Genomic DNA, 22,473 nt, shown 5'->3' with positions numbered 1-22,473 from the left:
TTTTGTCATAACTTTCTTTGTTGCTCTCTTCTTAGTTGTGTTTCTTGTTGTTCCATATCAAGTTGAGATTAAACATTCTAATCTATGTAAGGCTGCACAAGATTCCCAACTCTGCCTTAGTTATGTCTCTGATTTAATGTCCAATGAAATTGTCACATCAAATTCAGATGGACTAAGTATTCTGAAGAAATTCTTAGTTAAATATGTTCGTCAAATGAACAGTGCAATTCCAGTGGTGCGCAAAATAAAGAATCAGATCAATGACATTCGTCAACTAGGGGCTTTAACTGATTGTCTTGAGCTTCTTGATCTGTCAGTTGATTTAGTATTTNNGCACAAGATTCCCAACTCTGCCTTAGTTATGTCTCTGATTTAATGTCCAATGAAATTGTCACATCAAATTCAGATGGACTAAGTATTCTGAAGAAATTCTTAGTTAAATATGTTCATCAAATGAACAGTGCAATTCCAGTGGTTCGTAAAATAAAGAATCAGATCAATGACATTCGTCAACAAGGGGCTTTAACTGATTGTCTTGAGCTTCTTGATCTGTCAGTTGATTTAGTATTTGATTCAATTGCAGCAATTGATAAAACAAGTGGGTCGGGGAATGCCAATGCGCAAAGTTGGCTAAGTGGTGTGCTTACTAACCACGTTACGTGCTTGGATGAGCTTGATTCGTTTACTAAAACTATGATAAATGGAACAAATGCTGATGAGTTGATCTCGAGAGCTAAGGTAGCATTGGCGATGCTCGCGTCTGTAACAGCTCACGATGAGGATGTTTTCAGGACGGTTTTAGGAAGAATGCCATCTTGGGTGAGTTCGAGGGATAGGAAGCTGATGGAGAGTTTGGGTAAGGACATTAAAGCAAATGCAGTGGTGGCACAAGATGAAACAGGGGATTATCAAACACTTGCTGAAGCAGTTGCTGCAGCACCAGATAAGAGTAAGAAGCGTTATGTAATTTATGTGAAGATGGGAATTTATAAAGAGAATGTTGAGGTGACTAACAATAAAATGAACTTGATGATTGTTGGTGATGGAATGAATGCTACCATTATTACTGGTAGCCTTAATGTTGTCGATGGATCAACAACCTTCCGCTCTGCCACTCTTGGTAAGTTTTCAACTTATCAGTTTATTTGTATAACTGTGGTGTTCGTGTCAGCTTGCACTCAACCTAGGTACATATATTATCAATCAGACTAAAGCTTAGACCCCTTCATGATTTACCGATATTGGTCCTCCATCTTATATTGGGATGTAGTGTATTTGCCTCTTTAGTTGATCTTGAACATCTTCACATGGGGCGGAGCTAGCAAGGATCAAGGGAGTTCATTTGGTGGAAAATTACACTGTTTATACATGGTTAAAATATATTTTATGTATATATAGTAGATGTTGAACCCCTTTAGCCTCTTCATATGTATACTTTTGATATTTCGAACCCCTTACTGAAAATCCTGGCTCTACCATCATGAGCTAGTTTTAATGAACAAATGTAACATATACTAGTGCATTTTCATCATATTGCAGCTGCAGTTGGCCAAGGATTTATACTACAGGACATATGTATACAGAACACAGCAGGACCAGATAAACACCAAGCTGTTGCACTTCGAGTTGGAGCTGATATGTCTGTCATAAACCGTTGTCGTATCGATGCTTATCAAGACACCCTTTATGCATTTTCTCTAAGGCAATTCTATCGAGACTCCTATGTGACAGGTACTCGTGAAGTAGATTACCCCAAATGTGCTATGCTTTCTATTGAACTCAGTATTAAAAAGTTTAAATCTTGAATCCGTCTATGCAGGGACTGTTGATTTCATATTTGGTAATGCAGCAGTTGTATTCCAGAATTGTCAGCTCGTAGCTAGAAAACAGAATAAAAATCAGCAAAACATGGTGACTGCACAAGGCAGGACGGACCCAAATCAGGCTACAGGGACATCAATTCAGTTATGTGACATAATAGCAAGTCCGGACCTTGAACCAGTTGTGAACGAATTCAAAACATATCTTGGTAGGCCATGGAAAAAATATTCAAGAACTGTAGTGATGCAATCATACTTAGGTGGTCTCATTGATCCAGCGGGTTGGGCTGAGTGGGACGGAGATTTTGCGTTGAAGACATTGTATTATGGTGAATTTTTGAACAATGGACCTGGTGCTGGTACAAGTAAGCGTGTCAAATGGCCTGGTTATCATGTCATTACTGATCCCGCTGAAGCTATGCCGTTCACTGTGGCTGAGCTGATTCAGGGCGGATCATGGTTGAGTTCTACTGGCGTGGCGTATGTGGATGGATTATATGATTAGAGTATTATAAAATTCTTCTTTGTTTATGTAGAAGACATTTCTAAAAAGCTCAAAATAAGTAGTAGTAATATATATATATATATGATGTGCCACATGAACAAGGCAGAGCCGGGATTAAGAGTTTAAAGCATGAAAATAAAGAACACACAACTCTAGTGTGACAAGCATTTACATGGCTGATTCCTTACACTGAGCTGTCAATCAGCTTAGTTAAGGGGTTCATAAGTTTATATACATATATATTTATATAATGAGCTTATGTTGGCGATGAAGCTGAAACTGGTGATGCTTGAATGTAATTATAGTTTTCTAAAAAAGGATATGAGTAATATTAGTTTTTTCCTATACGAGTATGGTTGTGGTGGTGGTTATGATGAAATTAGCAAGGGGTAATGAATAAAAATCTGCAAGATGAAAGTCATTGTGTTACCTTTTGGCTGTTTCAAGTCTATTCTTCTTTTTCTTTTGATTTATTTCAGTTTCGTAGTATACTAGTTAATTAGCTAACATGACTACAGTTTGTATTAATTACAGTTCGGAACTTACTTCTAGCTATAATTGCATTCCTCTCTCTCGCATCTCTCCTCTTTTTCAGACATCTCTCCCTCTCCCTGCCTAGTCTCTCTAGATTCTCTTCGGTCAGTCTCTCTCTTACTTTATACAAACATAAATTATACAAATACAAATATATAATTTATGTTTGTGTTTGTATAAAGTGAGAGAGAGACTGGATATACAAATACAAAATATATATCTCTTCGCCCTATACACTTATATTTGTACAAATACAAATCTTTCCCAGCCCAGTTCTCTTCTCTCTCTTTCTCTCGCTTTATACAAACATAAATTATACAAATACAAATGTATATTTTGTGTTTGTATAAAGCGAGAGAGAGACTGGATATACAAATACAAATGTGTGAACCCGATTCAATTGTATACGGGTACAAAATGTAAGCAGATATACAAATACAATCATTGATACATATACATAGTAGTTACATATAAACAATTATCTAATCGATATACAAATACAATTCACCTCTCTCCACTTCTGCCCTCTCTCACTTGTCTCTCTCCTCCCTTTCTCAATCTCGCACGTCTCTCTCCTCCCTCTAACATGTAGCTACAAATTGTAATTAACATACTATAGCTATGAAGCATAATTAAGTTATTTTTGAGTGGCTAGATGCGAAAATTCTTAATTTTTGAGTGGCTATATGCGAAAATTCTTAATTTTTGAGTGGCTATAAATCTTTTCTAATTTTTTGTTCAAGTATTCAATCAAAGTTGATGATAATTTGAATATTAGCAAATTTTAAGAAAATATCAATATATTTTGGCTAAAGTTTATTGCCATACAAATACAATCACATAACAAAGAATTAATGCATAATTAACTTCGAGGTTTTGGGCCTAACTCACACCCCAAAAACTAGCTCAAATCAATATGAAACTTTTGTCATTCTTTAACTACTCCGCCTCACACCCGATGCCTAACATATCTAGTGTATAGACAATTTTTATTTTGGGGGACTCAACATTGAGTGAGATAGACCCGACTTTGATATCATGTGAAATTAGGTCTTGAGCATAAGTCACACCCCAAAAGCTAGCTCAAAGGGAGGAAGATTGTTCAAGCCTTATAAGTACATACATCACCGTCTCTTTAACCACCAATGTGAGACTTTTGTCGTTCTATGTTTCAGTAAATATTTATTTTCTTAAATAATAATTCTAAGAAGATGACACTATATGTTCTCCTCTTTGATAAGCTACCTGACTTAAGTTTAGGAGGAAAATAAATTTCATGCGTCTTCTCAAATTAACATATCTAAAATTTCATAATGATTTGCCTGTATGTTTCTGTAAATATTTATCTTCTTAAATAATAATTCTAAGAAGATGACACTGTACGTCCTCTTTGATAAGCTAGATAACATGTAGACAATTCGTCTCTACTTCAAATTCTTTTTAACACCTTATTTCTACTATTTTGAAACTTTGTTTGATGCTTCATAGTTCCATGATGAGACTTGAAGCAGACTTCATCTTACTTGAATATCTCGACATCCACTTTTCTTCATTCTCAAGCTATAGTTTTTTTCTAAGAGAGATTGTTCGTAGTTATTAGGTATTCATTACTTGTTTGATTAGTTCGAGTTCAAATCAATTAAAAAAAGAAACACTTCAAATCTACGACCTTCAATTAAGAATGAAAGAATGCAAACGTTCTAATAATCTCACCTCAAGAAAGTTCTACTAACACAATTTCAAGATGGTCCTAACTCCTTCCTACTTTGTACAAAGTAGTTAAGTCACATCAATTCTCCCTCTTTTGTCAAATTTATCACAATACTGGCTAGAGTCTAGACCATTATATTATACTCCCTCCATCCCTATTTACTTGTCCATATTTCCTTTTTTGGTTGTCCCTATTTAGTTGTCCATTTTGACAAATCAAGAAAGGACAACAAGTTTTTTCCTATTATACCCTTATTTACACTTCTTAAAAATTGTAAAAGTGTATGTTNTGATTAGTTCTAGTTCAAATCAATTAAAAAAAGAAACACTTCAAATCTACGACCTTCAATTAAGAATGAAAAAATGCAAACGTTCTAATAATCTCACCTCAAGAAAGTTCTACTAACACAATTTCAAGATGGTCCTAACTCCTTCCTACTTTGTACAAAGTAGTTAAGTCACATCAATTCTCCCTCTTTTGTCAAATTTATCACAGTACTGGCTAGAGTCTAGACCATTATATTATATTATTATTGCTTCCATTCCATACATGAAAATTAAAAATGGAATAATAATGGAGATATTTGTGAGTATTTTCAAGCGTTCATTATTACATATGTTAAAGTTTAACCACCTAAAATACGTCAGCGTATATGAATGACACATATTATATAAACAAAGTATTATAGTAAGTGAAAGTGTTTCAAAACATCCAACACATAACAGAGTTACAAACTTCTAAGAAAATGGCTACTCCTCATCAATCTTTGTTAACAAAAACACACAAACAAAATCCAATAATCAGCTTGAAGATCCTCACTTTTGTCATAACTTTTTTTGTTGCTCTCTTCTTAGTTGTATTTCTTGTTTCTCCATATCAATTTGAGATTAAACATTCTAATCTATGTAAAACTGCACAAGATTCCCAACTCTGCCTTACTTATGTCTCTAAAATTGTCACATCAGATTCAGATGGACTTAGTATTCTGAAGAAATTTTTAGTTAAATATGTTCATCAAATGAACAGTGCAATTCCAGTGGTTCGCAAAATCAAGAATCAGATCAATGACATTCATCAACAAGGGGCTTTAACTGATTGTCTTGAGCTTCTTGATCTGTCAGTTGATTTAGTTTCTGATTCAATTGTAGCAATTGATAAAAGAAGTCACTCGGGGCATGCCAATGCGCAAAGTTGGCTAAGTGGTGTGCTTACTAACCACGTTACGTGCCTTGATTCGTTAAGTACTAAGAATGGAACAGTTCTTGATGAGTTGATCACGAGAGCTAAGGTAGCATTGGCGATGCTCGCGTCTGTAACAACTCACGATGAGGATGTTTTCAGGACGATTTTAGGGAAAATGCCATCTTGGGTGAGTTTGAAGGATAGGAAGCTGATGGAGAGTTCGGGTAAGGACATTATAGCAAATGCAGTGGTGGCACAAGATGGAACAGGGGATTATCAAACACTTGCTGAAGCAGTTGCTGCAGCACCAGATAAGAATAAGACGCGGTACGTGATTTATGTAAAGATGGGAATTTATAAAGAGAATGTTGAGGTGACTAAGAAGAAAATGAACTTGATGATTGTTGGTGATGGAATGAATGCTACCATCATTACTGGTAGCCTTAATGTTGTCGATGGATCAACAACCTTCCGCTCTGCCACTCTTGGTAAGTTTTCAACAACTTATGTATATATAGTAGATGTTGAACCCTTTGGCCTTTGTCATATACCTTTGATATTTCGAACCCCTTTAATGAAAATCCTGGCTCCGCCATCACGAGCTAGGATTAAGGATTGTGTTATTTGTAGTTCATATTTGATTAATGAACAAGTGTTACATATGTACTAGTGCATTTTCATCATATTGCAGCTGCAGTTGGCCAAGGATTTATACTACAGGACTTATGTATACAGAACACAGCAGGACCAGAGAAAGGCCAAGCAGTGGCACTACGAGTTGGAGCTGATATGTCTGTCATAAATCGTTGTCGTATAGATGCTTATCAAGACACCCTTTATGCACATTCTCTAAGGCAATTCTATCGAGACTCCTACGTGACAGGTACTCGTGAAGTAGATTACCCCAAATGTGCTATGCTTTCTATTGAACTCAAGTATTAAAAAGTTCAAATCTTGAATCCGTCTCTGCAGGTACTGTTGATTTCATATTTGGTAATGCAGCAGTTGTATTCCAGAAATGCCAGCTCGTAGCTAGAAAACCGAATAAAAGACAGAAAAACATGGTGACTGCACAAGGCAGGACGGACCCAAATCAGGCGACTGGGACATCAATTCAGTTATGTGACATAATAGCAAGTCCGGACCTTGAACCAGTCGTGAACGAATTCAAAACGTATCTTGGTAGGCCATGGAAAAAATATTCAAGAACTGTAGTGATGCAATCGTACCTAGGTGGTCATATTGATCCATCAGGTTGGTTTGAATGGCGCGGAGATTTTGCGTTGAAGACATTGTATTATGGTGAATTTATGAACAATGGACCTGGTGCTGGTACTAGTAAGCGTGTCAAGTGGCCTGGTTATCATGTCATTACTGATCCTGCTAAAGCTATGCCGTTCACTGTGGCTGAGCTGATTCAGGGCGGATCATGGTTGAATTCAACTAGCGTGGCGTATGTGGAAGGATTATTTGAGTAGGGAATTATAAAAGTACTCTTCGTTTATGTAGAAAACATTACTAAAAAGCTCAAAATAAGTAGTAGTAATATATATAATGTGCAACATAAGCAAAGGCAGAGCCAAAATTAAGAGTTTAAAGCATGAAAAGAAAGAACACACAACTCTAGTGTGACAAGCATTTCCATGGCCCATTCCCTAACACTGAGCTGTCAATCAGTTTTGTTAGGGTTTCACAAGTTAATATACATATATATATTTTAGCGAAAAAAGTGGCAGATTGTAGTTTTGATCTTTGAATAATCCTATGGGACTTTTGGGCTTAGTTTTGGTACTTGATGTAGTTTGGGCCTCTTGGGAGAAGTCATGTGAATGAACATAGGAAAATTGTGATTGGGCCAATATCTTTCTTTCTAGTATCTATTGAGTAATTGTTCAAATGGTAAAATGATGTCTTTGCACTAATGACCTTTTTTGAGGTCAGTTATTTAAGATTCTGTATCTGCTATTCTAGTGGGTATTTATTATCGGGAAAAAATAATTTGACTTGACATGTAATTTAAGAAAATATATATTTTTTTAATTTTGTGGTTCCTAATTAAAGTTATGACAAATGTATCAAAATGTCATTTAATCCTGTGGTTTGAAACATGTCACGTGGAAAGCTGAAATTAAAGTGTTGTAAAAAAAACAAAAGGATCATTCTTTTTAAAACAGTCTAAAAAAGAAAAGTAGGATATTCTTTTTGAAATAGAGGCAGTAATACATTTAATTATTACTTTCAAAAGCCAAAGTTTCTCCATTTGATTAACATGAAAAAAAATGTAAAGTGTGACCTAAAAGAGGTCATATGTTGTAAATAATTCACTTCTAAAGGCAAAATTAACACAATAGAAGTAGAACGATAAAACAAACGTGAAATTTACTCTCAATGCCCTTGGAATGGTTGATTTTGAATTTTTGACAAATTGTTCGAATGAGAATCTATATCTCCTTTTTGAATCGAGAGTTAAACAAAAATAATCTTTTTATTCCACAAAGCTATGAATAAAGTATGTGTACATCTTATCTTTTTCAAATCCACTTGTGGAATTACATTGATCATATTATTGTTCTGTGTTTGTACTTTAATTCATTTGTCGTCAATAAAATATCATAATTCGTCATAAAAGAGTTTTAGGAATGCCAATTAAATTACCTAAATTTCAATCAAAATTTTTAATTTTAAAATTATTTTAAAAAGTTAAATATGTAGAATTTTGCACATTGAAGAATAGGAAAATATATTTTAAGAATTTGTGATTGAAAATCATTTAACTTTCATAAATAGTGATGTTACTATATGAAATGGACATATGATCAATATTATTGTATAGCCTATAAATATCATAAATTGAGTGGTCTGATTTTGAAAAAATATTGACCTATGAGTTATGGTGCTCCACTGAATTTTTTAGTGCCATATCTACTCTTTCATTTTCTAAAAAAAGATATCTTCTCTAGGTGATAATTTTTTGCAACCAATCACATTTTCTTTGGTACATTGAAAAAAACTAGATAATTTTTTGCTATCTTTCTTTGGTAAGCAACATGACTTAAAGTTTAGGAGAAAAATAATTCCATTTTCTTGAGCGCTTCTTCTAAAATTAGCAATTTCTTTTTCATGTTTGTGGTCTTCGGTCATCAAAAATCTCATATTGATTTGCCTCCCTTCAAATGCGTATGATAGCAAATTTGTTCAATTTTAATAAATATCTATTGTTTGCTAGTTTGAAAATTTGTTTGCTGCTTTATAGTTTTGTAATGAAATTTGAAGCAGATTTCATCTTACTTAAATATTTCTAACATCCATTTTTATTGATCATCCTTCAAGATTATGTTTTTTTTTTTTTTTTAGATTATGTTATTAAAAAAAATAGGAAGTATAAATTGAAGAAGAAAATGCTTTGAGACGTGAATAATCATTTTTCTTAAAGAGATATTGCGCATATACATATTGGAGAAATTCAAACAATTTCCTTCAAGATACGACAAAGCCCTTATATATATATAATTTTTCAAGAATTTAGAATCACCAATCCTTTATTTTATTTTATATATTTTCAAATAGTCATTTTGTTAAATAGTTAACTATTGTTAACTTTAACGATCAAAACTGCACACTTCAAATAATTAAAAGTTAAATCGACATAATTAAATAACACAAGGTTTAAAATTAGAATTATGCAATAATACATGAATTAAAACAGTTATTTCCCCAATTAAAAAAGAAGGAATCAACTGTCATGATAATCTTAATTCTTACCTTAAAAATGTCACACTATGACAATTTCAAGATGGTCCTACTTTGGACAAAGTAGTTGAGTCATATCAATTCTCCCTCTTTTGTCAATTTTATCACATGGGAGATATTTGTGAGTATTGAGTACTTAGTCCAAGTTGGGGTGCGCGTTCTGTATTTGGTTTAAGTTTTTCAAAATTTGGGTTTCGTAATTTGGTAATTGATAATTAAAAGTATATACTAAATATCATTTTTTAAAATTTTGATTTGGTAATTCGATAAATGGTAAATTAAACTTCGATTTGGTACGATATTCGATAATACCGTATTGAAGTTATAGCTAATTGCATTACAAAGTTAATACTATTTCTCCAATCATTTCTATATTTTATGTGGAGGCACGATATGATAGAAGATCAAGTAAGAAGACATCAGAAAAAAGCAAATTGATACAACTAAAGGACATATGTATTTGGATTGTTCATGCTTATTATTTAACTTTCTGTTGGGAGTTGTACTAATGAGTAATGCATATGTTGATATTTTGACCTTCATTAAGTAAATAATTTGGCATTTGGAAAATACCGAAGACCAAATGGTACTAATGTCTCATACCAAACCCAAACCCGAATACCATAATTCTAAAATCTTACTCTCGAATACCATATCAAATACCGAATTACCGAAGACCAAATTACCAAAAAAAATTATTCAATTCGGTAATTCAATTTTTGATATTTTATGTTCAACCCTAGTCCCAAGTACCCAATTTTCTTCCACAATTTATGGAGAGCGGTAATTTATCATGGATTATTATGAGATAAATTGAAACACTTTACTTTAATCAAAGATTTTGACTACAACTTTTAAAAATGAAAATAATATCTGATACAGAATGCTTTCCTCTTAACAACCCTTACTTATGCGACTCAAAATTTATCGAGCCAGTAAATTACGAATATCAATTGATTTTAAGTAAGAACAAAAATTTGCAAAAGGACCAACTTGTACTCTATTATTCCCTCATTTATGCATCCACACACATATAGACAACAACATCACTACCAAATAAGGCATAATATATAAATATGCCCTTTAACTTGGTTTCAAATCACATTTATGCCTTTCAACTTTGGATGTGCACAAGTAGACACTTAAATTTGTATGAAGTTGAACAAATAGACACACATGTCTAACATGACATCTTACATATCATTTTTTATCCTACGTGGTGTCCTATGTGTATTGTGTCATGTAAGACTCATGTGTCTACTTGTTCAATTTTATACAAGTTTAAGTACCTACTTGTGCATACCCAAAGTTAGAATTACGCAATAATACATGAATTAAAACAGTTATTTCCCCAATTAAAAAGGAAGGAATCAACTGTCATGATAATCTTAATTCTTACCTTAAAAATGTCACACTATGACAATTTCAAGATGGTCCTACTTTGGACAAAGTAGTTGAGTCATATCAATTCTCCCTCTTTTGTCAATTTTAAATTTTATCACATGGGAGATATTTGTGAGTATTGAGTATTTAGTCCACGTTGGGGTGGGCGTTCTGTATTCGGTTTGAATTTTTCAAATTTTGGGTTTTGTAATTTGGTAATTGATAGTTAAAAGAAGATACTAAATATCATTTTTTTAAATTTTGATTTGGTAATTCGATAAATGGTAAATTAAACTTCGATTTGGTACGATATTCGATAATATCGTATTGAAGTTATGGCTAATTGTATTACAAAGTTAATACTATTTCTCCAATCATTTCAATATTTTATGTGGAGGCACGATATGATAGAAGATCAACAAGTAAGAAGACATCAGAACAAAGCAAATTGATACAACTAAAGGACATATATATTTGGATTGTTCATGCTTATTCTTTAACTTTCTATTGGGACTTGTACTAATGAGTAATGCATATGTTGATATTTTGACCTTCATTAAGTAAATAATTTGGCATTTGGGAAATAACGAATACCAAATGGTACTAATGTCTCATACCAAACCCAAACCCAAACCCAAACCCAAACCCGAATACCATAATTCTAAAATCTTACTCTTGAATACAATACCAAATACCAAATTACCGAAGAACAAATTACCAAAAATTTTGATTTGGTTCAGTAATTCGATTTTTGATATTTTATGTTCAACCCTAGTCCCAAGTACCCAATTTTCTTCCACCATTTATGGAGAGTGGTAATTTATCAAGGATTATGATGAGATGAATTGAAACACTTTACTTTAATCAAAGATTTTGACTATAACTTTTAGAAATGAAACAGAATGTTTTCCTCTTAACAAGCCTTACTTATGCGACTCAAAATTTATCGAGCCAGTAAATTACGAATATCAATTGATATTAAGTAAGAACCAAAATTTGCAGAAAGGACCAACTTGTACTCTATTATTCCCTCACATATGCATCCACACACATATAGACAACAACATTACTATCAAACAAGGCATAATATATAAATATGCCCTTTAACTTGTCTTCAAATCACATTTATGCCCTTCAACTTTGGGTGTGCACAAGTAGACACTTAAATTTGTATAAAGTTGAACAAATAGACACACATGTCTAACATGACATCCTACATATCATTTTTTATCCTACGTGGTGTCCTATGTGTATTGTGCCATGTAGGACTCATGTGTCTACTTGTTCAATTTTATACAAGTTTAAGTACCTACTTGTGCATACCCAAAGTTGGAGGACATAAACATAAAATGATGTCAAGTTAAAGAGGCAATTACCCCTCTTTTAACATATGCCAAATACATTGACAATTCCTTAAATTTATAAATTTTATTTAGACACTCAAATTATGATATGTTACAATATTGAATGTGACCACATGATAAAGTGATCCTATTATATACTTTCAACTCAAAATTTTGAGAAAACTTTTGCGATTATTTTCAAGCGTTCATTATTACATACATAAATATGACCTTTAACTTGGCTTCAATTGACATTTATGCCCTTCAACTTTTGGTGTGCACAAGTAGACACTTAAACTTGTATATAATTGAACAAGTAGACATACACGTCCTACGTGGCATAATACACGTAGGACTCCACGTAAGATACAAATTTGTCATGTAGAACACCATGTAAGACGAATGTGTCTATTTGTTCAGTTTTATATAAGTTTAAGTGTCTACTTATACACACCTAAAGTTTGAGGACATAGATGACCATTGAAGCCAAGTTGAAGGGGCACATTTATGTATCATGCCTTCTTTTAACGTAGGTAAAATCAGGGGCGAACCTACAATGGTTCAAGTGGGTTCATATGAACCCACTTCGTTGAAAAATAACACTGTATATATATGTATATTTAATCAGTTTTTAAAATTTTATATGTATATATTAAATTTTGAACCCACTAACACAAGTCTGAAGCTTAGCCGAGTGGTTGAGGGGGTTCAGTTTCCCCAACCAACCTGGGATCGAATCCCCATTGCCACATTTTAGTTTTAATTCGTTTTTTTGATATATTTCTCAATTCTAAAAACCATTTTGTCTTCTTCTTTGTTGAAATCTTCTTGAACGTCTCTTACTTTTCCCCCCAAAATTTTGAGCATATTTTTTTGTTGAAGGAAAAAACTCTCCCCGTCTCTCAAATCTTGCATCAATAGTTAATATTCATCAAGTATGTTTTTCGCTCTTGATTCTAGTCTTTATATATACATATATGATTATTGTGGTTATTTTTTATTTCTTCAACTAAAAAATCCCTTATCATTCTAAAATCAACAAAAAATTACAAATAATATTAGGTATATTTCTATGTATTCGATTATGAAACTAAGGTTATAATTATTTTGTTTAATATTTTGTTTTTATTTGTTAAATGTTGAATGAAGAGAAATCATTCATAATATTCTTTTATCTTCTTAGTTTATATTGAAGCCTAGTTTTTCGTCTATCTTGTTATTTACCGTCTCATTCATAAGTTCAATGTAATTGTTTTTCAAATGTATTAACATTGTTTAGTATAGTCAAATATGTATGTTGTTAGCCTCATAAAAATTACAAATAATATTAGGTATATTTTTATATCTTGAACCTACTTCGTGAAAATCCTGGGTCCGCCACTGGGTAAAATACATTGACAATGCTTTAAATTTATCAGTAAATTTCATTTAGACAATCAAACTATGATATGTTACAATTTAGACTCTGAACACATGATAAAATGTCCTATTAGACACTTTCGACTCAAAATTTTGAGAAAACTTTTGCAATGTTTTCAGCCATCCAATATTTAGATATTTTAACTACCTAAAATATCTCATTCTATAGAAACTAAACCTATTATATAAACAATGTATTATAGTAAGTGAAAGTGTATCCAAATATTGAACACACATAGTTGCAAACTTCTAAAATGGCTACTCCTCAACAACCTTTGTTAACAGAAACTCACAAACAAAATCCAATAATCAGCTTCAAGATCCTCACTTTTGTCATAACTTTCTTTGTTGCTCTCTTCTTAGTTGTGTTTCTTGTTGCTCCATACCAAGTTGAGATTGAACATTCTAATCTATGTAAGGCTGCACAAGATTCCCAACTCTGCCTTAGTTATGTCTCTGATTTAATGTCCAATGAAATTGTCACATCAAATTCAGATGGACTAAGTATTCTGAAGAAATTCTTAGTTAAATATGTTCATCAAATGAACACTGCAATTCCAGTGGTTCGCAAAATAAAGAATCAGATCCATGACATTCGTCAACAAGGGGCTTTAACTGATTGTCTTGAGCTTCTTGATCTGTCAGTTGATTTAGTATCTGATTCAATTGCAGCAATTGATAAAAGAAGTCGTTTGGAGCATGCCAATGCGCAAAGTTGGCTAAGTGGTGTGCTTACTAACCACGTTACGTGCCTTGATTCGTTAAGTACTAAGAATGGAACAGTTCTTGATGAGTTGATCACTAGAGCTAAGGTAGCATTGGCGATGCTCGCGTCTGTAACAACTCAGAATGAGGATGTTTTCAGGACGGTTTTAGGAAAAATGCCATCTTGGGTGAGTTCGAGGGATAGGAAGCTGATGGAGAGTTCGGGTAAGCACATCAAAGCAAATGCAGTGGTTGCACAAGATGGAACAGGGGATTATCAAACACTTGCTGAAGCAGTTGCTGCTGCACCAGATAAGAGTAAGACGCGTTATGTAATTTATGTAAAGATGGGAATTTATAAAGAGAATGTTGAGGTGACTAGCAGGAAAATGAACTTGATGATTGTTGGTGATGGCATGAATGCTACCATCATTACTGGTAGCCTTAATTATGTTGATGGAACAACAACCTTCCGCTCTGCCACTCTTGGTAAGTGTTCAATTTATCAGTCTATATTTCTTATAACTGTGGTGTTCGTGTCATCTTGCTTTAATACTAGTGCATTTTCATCATATTGCAGCTGCAGTTGGGAAAGGATTTATACTACAGGACATATGTATACAGAACACAGCAGGACCAGAGAAACACCAAGCGGTGGCACTTCGAGTTGGAGGTGATATGTCTGTCATAAATCGTTGTCGTATTGATGCTTATCAAGACACCCTATATGCACATTCTCAAAGGCAATTCTATCGAGACTCCTACGTGTCAGGTACAGTTCAACTGAATTCAGTATTTTTAACATAACAAATTATGAAGGTTGAATCATCTAAGTTTAAATCTTGAATCCGTCTATGCAGGGACTATTGATTTCATATTTGGTAATGCAGCAGTTGTATTCCAGAAATGCCAGCTCGTAGCTAGAAAACCGAGTAAAAATCAGAAAAACATGGTGACTGCACAAGGCAGGACGGACCCAAATCAGGCCACGGGGACATCAATTCAGTTCTGTGACATAATAGCAAGTCCGGACCTAGAACCAGTCATGAAAGAATTCAAAACGTATCTTGGTAGGCCATGGAAAGAATATTCAAGAACTGTAGTGATGCAATCATACTTAGGTGGTCTCATTGATCCAGCGGGTTGGGCTGAGTGGAGTGGAGAATTTGCGTTGAAGACATTGTATTATGGTGAGTATATGAACAATGGACCTGGTGCTGGTACTAGTAAGCGTGTCAAGTGGCCTGGTTATCATGTCATTACTGACCCCGCTGAAGCTATGCCGTTCACTGTGGCTGAGCTGATTCAGGGTGGATCATGGTTGAGTTCTACTGGCGTTGCGTATCTGGATGGATTAAATGATTAGAGTATTATAAAATTACTCTTTTCTTTGTTTATGTAACAAGACATCTCTTTAACTATGTATTTTTGTGTTCCAGTATTCCTAAAAGCTCAAAATAAGTACTTATTAATACAACGTGCCATAACCTATATTGGATGGCTATTTGGTTGAGCTACATTGAGGCTGCAGCAAACATAAACCAAACATTAGTTTGTAGGAAGGAAGATTCTTTGGTAGATTTGAAAGTTATATACAACAACAACAAGAATAAGAACATACCTAGCGTAATCCACAAGTGGCGTCTGAGTATAATAGAGTGTGAACAGATCTTACCCCTACCTCGGTGGATCTGAAGTTATATGAGTTCATGAATGAAGCAATTGTTCATGGAACAAGTAAAGTCACAAATAATTACTTTTCAACGCTTTTAATTGAAAAAAAATTATTGTCATGATGTTTTAAATTGATTGTCACGGATTTACATCTATGAAATTTGAAATTCTATGATAGTGGTTATTTTTTAAAGACATGGTGCGAATGAATGTTGTTTCTACTCGTGAAGGCAAGACTAAATGTAATGGAATTTCACCTTATATAAAGTTTGAAATTTTAATTAAGATAGTGACTACTTTCCATAGACATGATGAAGAAGGCAAGACTACTTTCATGTATTTATTTAAAATTTTAGAAATCTTAATTGATTCTTGTTCTTCCACGTTCCCTTTCCAATAAATAACTTACCATTCAAAAAATAATTAAAATAATATTATTTAATTAATTAGATGTTTAATTTAGTGTAGAGGTAAAATATTAATCCAACTTCTCATATTTGGAGCTAGAAGATAAAACAAAGCCACTATGATGATATGAGGAGGAAGAAGGAGGAAGAACGTGAAGCTAAAGAGCGAGCACTGGTGAATATATATATGCATCTTTGATGAATCATTTAATGAGCTGCAGCATTTCCTAGTCTGAAAATTGAATATTAAATTGCTCGGACTCGGTTGTGAATCTAGAGGTCAGATCCTCCATGATCTAAATTTTAAGATTTGGGGATACGGGTGCGGGGATTCAGCTAAAAATAATTCAAATATCTAAAAATAGAGCCTAAATTATGAGATATTATATGGATAACTTGTGGAGAAAATATTGATCAAGAGGAAAATCCTAGAAGGAGATAAAAGGAAAGGAAGTGACAATAGAAATTTATATATAAAACGTATCCCATTTTCTTTAATTTCATATTAGTTTTTGTTTTGGTTACAAAAATTATTGAATTTGTCCAGAATTTTTCCCTCGAATTTGGTCAAAGTACCAAAAATCGGTTGACCAGATCGGGTATGGATCCCACCACAACCACACCCAGGTCGGGTCGATACGGGTGCGGCACTGAAAGTGAAGAACTTAGGTTTAATATATGATTGAGCCTGTTTATTGAAAGTTTGAAATAGATATTATGGCACTTGATTTACAGTTCAGTGAAACCTAGTTTGACATAAATAATCTTGATACATGGCTTGAGGATGTTCCTTATAACTGTATCATACTTCAGAATACATGAGTTATAGTTAAGTTCTACTCATTGACACATGTCGGTCTAATATATTCCTATACTGTTGCAGACACACAAATGTGTGCCGTTAGAGGATCTTGCCGCAGATTTTAAGTTAAGGATTCAAGTAAGCACCTTTTCCCGCTTTTACCATTTCTGAGTTGGTTATCCATCCAGGTATTTGGTAGAATATTGCTTCTCTGTATAGTTCTTAGCAGGAAAAAGGATCCAGGAGGATTGTTTGTTTTGAATTGTTCTTTTTAACAGATTACAGTATAAATTGCTCATTTTATATGAATAGGAACATAAGCTGTGTGTTTTTTACCAATGTAGAATTCTTTCTTCTCTCTTGTCATTGTTGATTACAGCCTGTATCTTTTATTTGACAGGAGTGCATCAATCGGATCAATTCACTCGAAGAAATGGGTAAATTTTCTACTTTTTGCTCCAACAACTTTTTCGATATAGTTTACCTTTCAAGGCTCCTTGTTTCCACAGTTTTGGCCACACTAATCATGAGGCAGTGCATGTTTTACTTTACTATAGTGAATTTTAACTTCTTTATCCATTAGGGAGCTATAGTTACCATGTCGAATTTACTTCAAACTTTAGTTCCCACGTCTTTTCATTATCCTGTTGCTCCTCAATGCATAATATCTGAAATGTAAGTTATTTAGTTTAATACTAGATAGTTTAGTGGTTTCCCTGCTTGATCGAAAACATTCAGAGTGGAACTTACATATAGTAGGTAAATGTTTGTTGTTCAGCTTCATTCAAGTTAGTTGCTTCCTAAAGTGTTGCTGAAAATGACAATGTGAATGTGTTTTCATCAGGGAGACTATCTGGTGTCATGGGAAATACATATACATTTCACTGGAAGAAATGAATGCTGTGGCTGAATATATCAAGCGTGTAATGTAATAAACTCATAAATAACCAATGAAACTTCTGTAGTATTACAATTGCTAACTGGAATTACAAGAAAAATAACAACTGCTAAGGAAGAACAGTTAAGAAGGAGAAGAAGAAAGAGATGAGATACAAAAGAAGATAAAGGATGAGAAGATAGTCAACTTTACACCAAAAATAGCTTTTCTTACTGTGCCTATTCACTGCTACTTATATCAACTCACACTCCTTGCAATATTTCCCTGCACCACTTGCAATTCACGTGCTTGTCGTCAGAGCTTGACAATGAAATCTGCCAACCTTTTGGAGGGAATTGACACGCGCTTGCTTCTTCTAGGTTGAGTAATAGTCTTGTCCACTGTGGCTGCCAGGTTGTCCTCCATGTCACCATTTGTGTTCATAACATAGGTAGGGTTAGTATCTCACACCTAGCTGGAAAGTCGAATCAATTCATAGACTTGAAACCAAAAACACAGGTGGTTGAAGATAGAGTCAGCCTTGAGGAAATAGCTGCTGCCTGATTTAGTGAGTATGTCTCCTCATGATTATGAATTCATCAACATTCCATGCAAAACAAGTGCTAAAATTCTTAGGGCGTGTTTGGTATGAAAGGAAAACATTTTCCGGAAAATGTTNACCAAACATGAGAAAATAAGTCAAAAATCAACTTGTTTTCCAAAAAAATATTTTCTAGGAAAACATTTTCCTTCATACCAAACACACCCTTAATCTTCTCATTTTTCCCAATTTATTCAGGTTATAGTAAATTCCTGTACTCGAAAATTCACAGACATAGAGTTGATGCTAACGAGCTACTTCATTTGGAGTGGATAACTACCTGTTTTTTCTTGTATTCTCCTTGGGGCTAGAACAGATTATAGTGTTTTGCTGATGCCTTGGATCAAGCTTTTATTGCGACATGTTATGCTTTTTCCTCATTCCATTGTTAGTAGGTTGATTGGTTGGCTAGTTTTTCCATGTATATAATTTGATTGAATAAATGCAAAAAATGATCCCTTATGTTTAAGGGTACAATTAAAATGGTCCAAGAAAATTTTATTTGATTGATCAACTAGTACAAATTAACTAAGACAAATAAGCTGAAATAGATGGAGACCGGAGTCATGATCGAACATGACACTTAATACCACCGTTGACTGCACTGTACAAAAGATATAGGCATAATACATATATATGACATTTAACTTGACTTCAGTTGACAACTATGCCCTCAAACTTTGAGTGTGCACAAATAGACACTTAAACTTGTATAAAATTTGAATAAATAGACACACATGTCCAACATGGCATAATATACGTATGATGCCATGTAGGATACAAAACTGCCATGCAATGTGCCATGTAGGATGAATGTGCAATTTTATACAAATTTAAGTGTCTACTTGTGTACACCCAAAGTTAAAGGTCATAGTTGCAAGCTGACGCCAAGTTAATAGTCATGTTTATGTATTATGCCAAAGATATATATTGCCATGTCAATTTCTCTCAGTATATATGATTAACATAGCCAATAAAACTTAGCATCCATAGAAGTTTTTATTACATTTCTATGTGTTCTCCGCAATAATAGCTAAAATTAGAGGAAGAGAGCAAAGTTGAAAAGGTCTTCCAATCTTCTCTTTATTATTATCTCTGTTTTTCTTCTCTCCATTTTCGTCCATTTTTCCCTTACCACCCCACGCCGTTGTGTCATTTCACACAACGGCATTAGCTGGTGGTCATTGATCACCGGTCTCTTCTACTTTCATCATTCCCGTGAATGTGATCCGAAATACGCAAACAAAATCATTTTTAAAAAAAACCCAGATATATTCCTCCATAATTAAAGGAATGCAAATTCCATGGAGGAATATCTCTTGGGTCTTATTAGTTTTGTTTGCGTACAATTGTCAAACATGTAACGGGCAGGATTACGGTGGAGAGGAAAAACCGGCAGCACCGCCACCGGAGCAAGAGACTTGCGATGGAATCTTCATCACCTACAATTTCGATGGACGAGAAAAGATATATCCATTAGTGAAGAATGTATCTGCACAGGGATGGTCATTTAAGTCCATGTTAACGGTGTTGAATGCAGGGATTTTTGAGCTGAAATCATGGCAAGTTTTCGTCGGATTTCAGCATAAAGAGCTTTTAGTATCGGCCGACGGTGCGGTTGCAATTGACGGCGATGGATTTCCGGTACGAGTGGGTAAAAATGGTACAACATTGGCTGGGTATCCACAATCCGATTTGAAAACGGCGATTGATACCGCCGGTGATTTTACTCAGATGTCAGCTCAAATCAATATTAAGGGGACGCAATTTGGTCTTAAAGAGAAAACAAATCCAATGCCTTCAACAATCAAGCTCGTCAATGAAGGATACAAATGCCCTGCTCCTAAGCGCTATAGTACGTATGTCTAACACTTATCTGCATCAGGTGTTTACATCAAATTAACAAATGTATACTTGTGTTCAATTTGGTGTTCGAGCATAACTAATGATTTCGATGTTTATGTGTAGATTATACTGATAGTTAACTCTTTTGCAGAAACTTACATGCATGTTTGCTGCAAGAGGGATCCTAAATTCAAGCCCAAGAAGGTGATCACCAAGTTCATGCCTCGTCGTTATGGAGACCTCTCCATAACATACGATGTTCTATCAGCATTCGCGAATAGGTACCAAGCTCAAGTCACAATTGACAATCTTAATCCTTTGGGTCGTCTTGATCATTGGAACTTAACGTGGGAGTGGATGAGGAACGAGTTCATTAACACCATTAAAGGTGCACATACTCACAAAATAGATCCTTCTGAGTGTATTTACGGACCACAAGGACAATATTACAAGGATTTCGATTTCACTCCTGTGATAAATTGCCAAAAGAAACCAATCATTTCCGATTTACCTAAGGAGAAAGCAAACGATGACAAAATTGGGAAGTTGCCTTATTGTTGCAGAAATGGAACTCTTTTGTCACCTATCATGAATGAAACAGAAGCAAGGTCCATTTTCCAGATGGAAGTTTTCAAACTTCCACCTGATTTAAACAGAACCGCGTTAAATCCACCTCAAAACTGGAAAATCGTGGGAACAATTAACCCGTCTTATACATGTGGACCGCCAGTCAGAATTGATCCATCAGCATTCCCGGATCCTAAAGGAATCGGAATTGCTACTGCTGTTGCTAGCTGGCAAATTACTTGTAACATTACTCGTCCTAAGCCCAAAGCAGCCAAATGTTGTGTTTCTTTCTCAGCTTATTATGCTGAATCTGTTATCCCCTGCAACACTTGCGCTTGTGGCTGTGAACAGACGTCTAAATGTGACGCGAACAAAAAGCCACTACTTCTCCCTCCAGAAGCGCTACTCGTCCCTTTTGAAAATAGGGACCTAATGGCGAAAGCTTGGAGCAATATCAAACATCTTGGTCCTATGCCTAAGAAACTACCTTGTCCTGATAATTGTGGAGTGAGCATCAATTGGCATGTTGATAGTAACTACAAGACAGGATGGACTGCGCGTATAACGCTCTTTAACTGGGGAAACAACGCGTTTGAAAACTGGTTTTCCGCGATCCAAATGAAGAAAGATGTAGCTAATGGCTATGAAAACGTGTACTCGTTTAACGGTACAAAGTTACCTAAAGAAAAGAGCAACACTATATTTATGCAAGGTTTACCTGGTTTGAAATTCTTGGTTGGAGAGGTTAATGGGACTAATCCTAATAAGGATCCAAGAGTACCTGGAAAACAACAATCAATTATTTCATTTTTGAAGAAGAATACACCACATATTAATGTCAATGGTGGCGATGGATTCCCTTCTAAGGTGTTCTTCAATGGGGAAGAATGCGCGCTTCCACCAGAGTTTCCTAAAAACACTGCAGCATTCAAAACCAAATTTGGTGTTTTACCAGCAGTTTTGCTTTCCCTCTTAACTTTCCTTCTTTTGACGGATTGGTTACACTGATCATCACTCAACATGACGGTATATATAACTTAAATTATTTCTTTAATATACTTTGTGGTGCGCTAGCTTATACTACTCTCCTTCTGTCCCATTTTACATGGTACATTTTTAAAATGGTCACATTTATATATATATATATTATTACAAGGTACCATTACATTGAGCTTTGAAGTTGAAGAGTACTGTAATCAAGTTGTGACAGCAAAATGAAGAAAGAAAGAAAAAAATGTTGTATGATCATAGCTTTGTTTATATCTCTTTAAATTTATATTCAAATGAAAAGTCCATCTTTTTTCATGTTTATTAATTAACTTTGGGTGATGAGATATAGCTGGTTAAT

At 34.3% G+C, this 22,473-nt stretch overlaps 4 protein-coding genes across 4 annotated transcripts; all 4 read left to right on the top strand.

Moving 5' to 3' along the window:
- Nucleotides 1–360: 360 nt before the first annotated feature.
- Nucleotides 361–2,421, top strand: LOC125869493 (pectinesterase 1). Its single transcript, XM_049550037.1, has 4 exons — nucleotides 361–1,120; nucleotides 1,540–1,731; nucleotides 1,820–2,330; nucleotides 2,403–2,421. Exons 1-3 carry the CDS (start codon nucleotides 376–378, stop codon nucleotides 2,323–2,325), a joined length of 1,443 nt encoding a protein of 480 aa, XP_049405994.1. The 5' UTR covers nucleotides 361–375; the 3' UTR covers nucleotides 2,326–2,330; nucleotides 2,403–2,421.
- A 2,762-nt stretch (nucleotides 2,422–5,183) lies between these two features.
- On the top strand, nucleotides 5,184–7,230 carry LOC125869477 (pectinesterase 3). The gene is made up of 3 exons (XM_049550036.1): nucleotides 5,184–6,240; nucleotides 6,444–6,635; nucleotides 6,725–7,230. The coding sequence occupies exons 1-3, from the start codon at nucleotides 5,316–5,318 to the stop codon at nucleotides 7,228–7,230; spliced, it is 1,623 nt and encodes a 540-aa protein (XP_049405993.1). The 5' UTR covers nucleotides 5,184–5,315.
- Nucleotides 7,231–13,853: 6,623 nt separating this feature from the next.
- On the top strand, nucleotides 13,854–15,869 carry LOC125869461 (pectinesterase 2.1). The gene is made up of 3 exons (XM_049550035.1): nucleotides 13,854–14,841; nucleotides 14,933–15,124; nucleotides 15,213–15,869. Exons 1-3 carry the CDS (start codon nucleotides 13,902–13,904, stop codon nucleotides 15,716–15,718), a joined length of 1,638 nt encoding a protein of 545 aa, XP_049405992.1. The 5' UTR covers nucleotides 13,854–13,901; the 3' UTR covers nucleotides 15,719–15,869.
- Nucleotides 15,870–19,846: 3,977 nt separating this feature from the next.
- Nucleotides 19,847–22,458, top strand: LOC125853253 (COBRA-like protein 10). Its single transcript, XM_049532921.1, has 2 exons — nucleotides 19,847–20,568; nucleotides 20,710–22,458. The coding sequence occupies exons 1-2, from the start codon at nucleotides 20,007–20,009 to the stop codon at nucleotides 22,131–22,133; spliced, it is 1,986 nt and encodes a 661-aa protein (XP_049388878.1). The 5' UTR covers nucleotides 19,847–20,006; the 3' UTR covers nucleotides 22,134–22,458.
- The last annotated feature ends 15 nt before the right edge of the window (nucleotides 22,459–22,473 follow it).

Source organism: Solanum stenotomum, chromosome 1, assembly GCF_019186545.1.
Source record: "Solanum stenotomum isolate F172 chromosome 1, ASM1918654v1, whole genome shotgun sequence".
Lineage (NCBI taxonomy): Eukaryota > Viridiplantae > Streptophyta > Magnoliopsida > Solanales > Solanaceae > Solanum > Solanum stenotomum.
Note: the sequence above shows the minus strand (reverse complement) of the source record. Positions and strands in the feature narration are given on the sequence as shown.

Coding starts and splice junctions, on each gene's coding strand:
- LOC125869493 (XM_049550037.1), top strand. CDS start 376: ATGTCCAATGAAATTGTCACATCAAATTCAGATGGACTAAGTATTCTG. Junction 1,121..1,539: donor CTTCCGCTCTGCCACTCTTG/GTAAGTTTTCAA, acceptor ATCATATTGCAG/CTGCAGTTGGCCAAGGATTT. Junction 1,732..1,819: donor TCGAGACTCCTATGTGACAG/GTACTCGTGAAG, acceptor CCGTCTATGCAG/GGACTGTTGATTTCATATTT.
- LOC125869477 (XM_049550036.1), top strand. CDS start 5,316: ATGGCTACTCCTCATCAATCTTTGTTAACAAAAACACACAAACAAAAT. Junction 6,241..6,443: donor CTTCCGCTCTGCCACTCTTG/GTAAGTTTTCAA, acceptor ATCATATTGCAG/CTGCAGTTGGCCAAGGATTT. Junction 6,636..6,724: donor TCGAGACTCCTACGTGACAG/GTACTCGTGAAG, acceptor CCGTCTCTGCAG/GTACTGTTGATTTCATATTT.
- LOC125869461 (XM_049550035.1), top strand. CDS start 13,902: ATGGCTACTCCTCAACAACCTTTGTTAACAGAAACTCACAAACAAAAT. Junction 14,842..14,932: donor CTTCCGCTCTGCCACTCTTG/GTAAGTGTTCAA, acceptor ATCATATTGCAG/CTGCAGTTGGGAAAGGATTT. Junction 15,125..15,212: donor TCGAGACTCCTACGTGTCAG/GTACAGTTCAAC, acceptor CCGTCTATGCAG/GGACTATTGATTTCATATTT.
- LOC125853253 (XM_049532921.1), top strand. CDS start 20,007: ATGCAAATTCCATGGAGGAATATCTCTTGGGTCTTATTAGTTTTGTTT. Junction 20,569..20,709: donor CCCTGCTCCTAAGCGCTATA/GTACGTATGTCT, acceptor ACTCTTTTGCAG/AAACTTACATGCATGTTTGC.